The 3,675-nt window shown below is 39.0% G+C and overlaps 1 protein-coding gene across 1 annotated transcript in view; it reads left to right on the top strand.

Moving 5' to 3' along the window:
* LOC106877220 (nuclear pore complex protein Nup160) overlaps positions 1-3,675 on the top strand; it is a 52,883-nt gene that overhangs the window by 11,829 nt on the left and 37,379 nt on the right. Inside the window, exons 6-7 of the mRNA XM_052968012.1 lie at positions 1,251-1,365; positions 2,470-2,548. Of these exons, the coding sequence (XP_052823972.1) occupies positions 1,251-1,365; positions 2,470-2,548 (194 nt within the window). The remainder of the gene's footprint in view (positions 1-1,250; positions 1,366-2,469; positions 2,549-3,675) is intronic.

Below are 3,675 nucleotides of genomic sequence, written 5' to 3'. Positions count from 1 at the left end.
ACAGGAGCCAGTTTGGCGGCACTGGCAACGATCTCGCTCAAATGTCTTTACACATGTCATCCGGCACAAGTGCCAGGAAGGCGATGCTGGGCACAGGTGCCATGACGATTTGGCTGGTTTAAATGCTAAAGAGTTAATGTAGGTGGATAGACTGGTAGGTAAATCATCATCATCGTGTCATTTAATGTCCATTTTCCATGCTGGCATAAGTTGGACAGTTTGACAAGAGCTCCAGGCTCCAGTCTGTTTTGACACGGTTTCTGTGGCTGGATGCCTTTCCTGTTACCAACCACTTTACAGAGTATACTGGGTGTTTTTCTATGTGGTACCAGCACGGGTGCTCATTACATGGCTTGTGCACGGGTGCTTTATGTGTGGGCCCCATCATGGGTGCTTTTTAAAACCAGCAGTTGTTCAAAATTGAAGTGTTTTCTAGATTTCAGGGTAAATGCAGCCTTTGGCAAGCAATCTTATCTTTGTATGGGTCATCACCATGAAATATCAGCTGAGATTCTGAGATTGAGCCATTCAAGTAGTGATAAGTGCCCTGGACATTACTGTCTCAAGTTCTGGGACTTGTAGTTACCATTCTGTCTTTATTTGAATGTGTCTTAGCCTTCATTGTGTTCTGTATTCTTTTTAAGATTACTCTGTGATCTGTTGGAAATCTGACAACTATTTTTAGCAAGTGGCTACATATCAGCTTCTTTGTTGTTTAACCCCTTAGCATTAAACCAGCCAAATCTGGCCAAAATGTTTCATGTTAAACAGGCCAGGTCTGGCCTCTCACACCTACCCTACAATGTCATTCTAAAAATAAAACAATCCCATCACTGAAATCTCAAAGCTATGAGATAATGCAAGATTAATTAAAAACATTGTGAATAAATCATCATCATCATCGTTTAACGTCCGCTTTCCATGCTAGCATGGGTCGGACGATTTGACTGAGGACTGGTGAAACCAGATGGCTGCACCAGGCTCCAATCTGATTTGGCAGAGTTTCTACAGCTGGATGCCCTTCCTAACGCCAACCACTCCGAGAGTGTGGTTGGCGTTAGTATTATTACATTTGGCAGAATAATCTGAATGCTAAAGGGTTAAGTTGAAAGAACAGCATTAGATAATTAGATAATTAATTAACTGAAAATACTCATGGCAAAAATGATTTCAGCTGTTGTTGCTGTTGTTGTTTGATTTTGTTTATAGCAGCATTGATTGTATTATTGAAAGACTCATTTCTGTTTCAGGGGTTCTTCAGAAACAGCTGAAAAAGCACTCAGCTTGGTAATGGATGCTGTTGATGATGAAGTTTTTATATTCTGTGTATGTAAAGATCACAAACTGAGATGGTGGTCAACAAAGGTGAGTTGCGATTCTGTGTCTTCTTTTTCCTGCTTTTTTTTTTTTTTTTTTTTTTTTTTTTTTTTTTTTTTTTTTGTGGAAAGAAGTTTTAAACCAAATGCTTGTTGGATGTCGTTCATAAAGTAGTTCGCATTAGGAAGGGCATCTAACCATCAAGACCTTGTCAAAGTAGACCTCACCAATGCTGGTGCCATGATAAAGCATCCAGTCCATCTGTGAGGTGGTTGGCATCCAGCTGTAAAAGCCATGCCAAAACAGACAGTGAAGCTTGCATACATATAAATATAAAAAGCTATCTTTTTAAGCTAGCATGGTGTAATTTGGTGATTTTGGCTGCTGTTTTTAGTAGATCAAACAACTGCATAGAGGCTGAAAGAAGCCTTTTATATAAATAAACAGGCTTCTTTCAGTTTCTATTAGTCACATTCACTCATCAGGTCCAAGTAGAAGACACTTGCCCTAAGTACCATGCACTGGAACTGAACGTGAATCCATGTGTTTCAAAAGCCAACTTCTTAACCACACAGCCATTCATGTGCCTGTAGCAGGTTTATAATGATAAATAAATGGAAATTGTAGTTGTGGCCGATGCCAGCGCCGTCTGGCTGGCACCCATGTTGGTGGCATGTAATAAGAATCATTCAAGCGTGGGTCAATGCCAGTGCCACCTGACTGGCTCCCTGTGACGGTGGCACGTAAAAAGCACCATCCAAACGTGGTCGATGCCAGTGCTGCCTGACTGGCTCCCATGCCAATGGCACGTAAAAAGCACCCACTACACTCTTGGAGTGGTTGGTGTTAGGAAGAGCATCCAGCTGTAGAAATATTGCCAGATCAGATTGGAGCCTGGTGCAGCCTCCTGGTTTGCTAGTCCCCAGTCAAACGATCCAACCCATGCCAGCACAGAAAGCAGACGTTAAACAATGATGATGATGAGTTATTTTATTAAATTCTTCTTTATTTTCGAAATAAATAAAAGGTGCGTATTTTGACGAAAATATAAACAGAGTAGGGGCTAAAAAATAACTGAAGGATTTATCTTACCAGATTCCAAGAGAAAATTTAATGTGTTTTTGATTTTGGCTTTCTTTTTCTTTCTTTCAGACTCAGGAATGCTTAATGGTTTTTAATCTGCTTGATTTAACTCGTAATAAACAACATCCACATCTTCCATCTATTGGCGGTAAGAGAATACCACATTTTAGATTTTTTAAAGATTTCAGTGTTCTTTATGGATGATTATGTTGTTGGATAAAGAGAAAAGTAGAGAGAATCCCATTGTAACGATCATTATATATTGATTTGTGTATCTTTGTGATTGAAACCTTCCCTTCTATCACTTGTCCTAACTACCTAAAGGTAGCTCAAAACTGTTGGAATTTCAGTTACTGTGTATACAAGTTGGTGAAGACGCGTGGCTTAGTGGTTAGGGTGTCAGCATCATGATCATAAGATTGTGGTTTCGATTCCTGGACCGGGCGACACATTGTGTTCTTGAGCAAAACACTTCATTTCACATTGCTCCAGTCCACTCAGATGGCGAAAATGAGCAACGCTGCGTTGGACTGGCGTCCCTTCCAGCTGGGGAACACATACGCCATTGAAACCGGGAAACCAGGCCCATGAGCCTGGCTAGGCTTTAAAAGGGCACATTTATATTTTTATATATATATATACAAGTTGATGTATATAGTGTAAACATTCAAACATAGTCACTATATTTCCAAATCTTGCTATGTTTCACATGTAATTTTTGCTTCTCCAAAGTCATCTTGGTGTATAAGTCAACCTACCTATATTGATTGTAAATTTTGGTCTAAAAAATTTGACTTGTAAGGCCAGAAGATACAGTAGTATCAATTTCAAGAAGAAAATTACAATGTCAACATGCCAAAGTTTGGGATTGGAATAAGGACTCACGGGTCTTCATTCTAACACTCTATTAACCCTTTCAATACCAACCTGTCTGAAACTGCCACTGGCTCTGTAGCACAAATGTCTTGTTTCCATAAGTTTTGAATTAAAATCTTCCACCAGACCTTAGTCACAATTTATGTTCCTAACACTAGCTTAATGATAACTAAGTTATTTTACTAAATTCTTTGTTATATTTAAAATTAATTGAATGAAACACAGAGTATCTCAAAATAAATACAGTAACAAAAGGCTTAAACACCAAGATATTTTTAACCCTTTTGTTACCAGCCTGGCTGAAACTGGCTCTATAGTACAAATGTTTTTGTTTTCATAAGTTCTGAATTAAAATCTTCCACCAAACCTTAGTCAGAATTTATGTTCCTAACACCAGCT

Source organism: Octopus bimaculoides, chromosome 5 (assembly GCF_001194135.2).
Source record: "Octopus bimaculoides isolate UCB-OBI-ISO-001 chromosome 5, ASM119413v2, whole genome shotgun sequence".
Taxonomy (NCBI): domain Eukaryota; kingdom Metazoa; phylum Mollusca; class Cephalopoda; order Octopoda; family Octopodidae; genus Octopus; species Octopus bimaculoides.
This window is presented reverse-complemented; position numbering and strand designations above follow the sequence as displayed.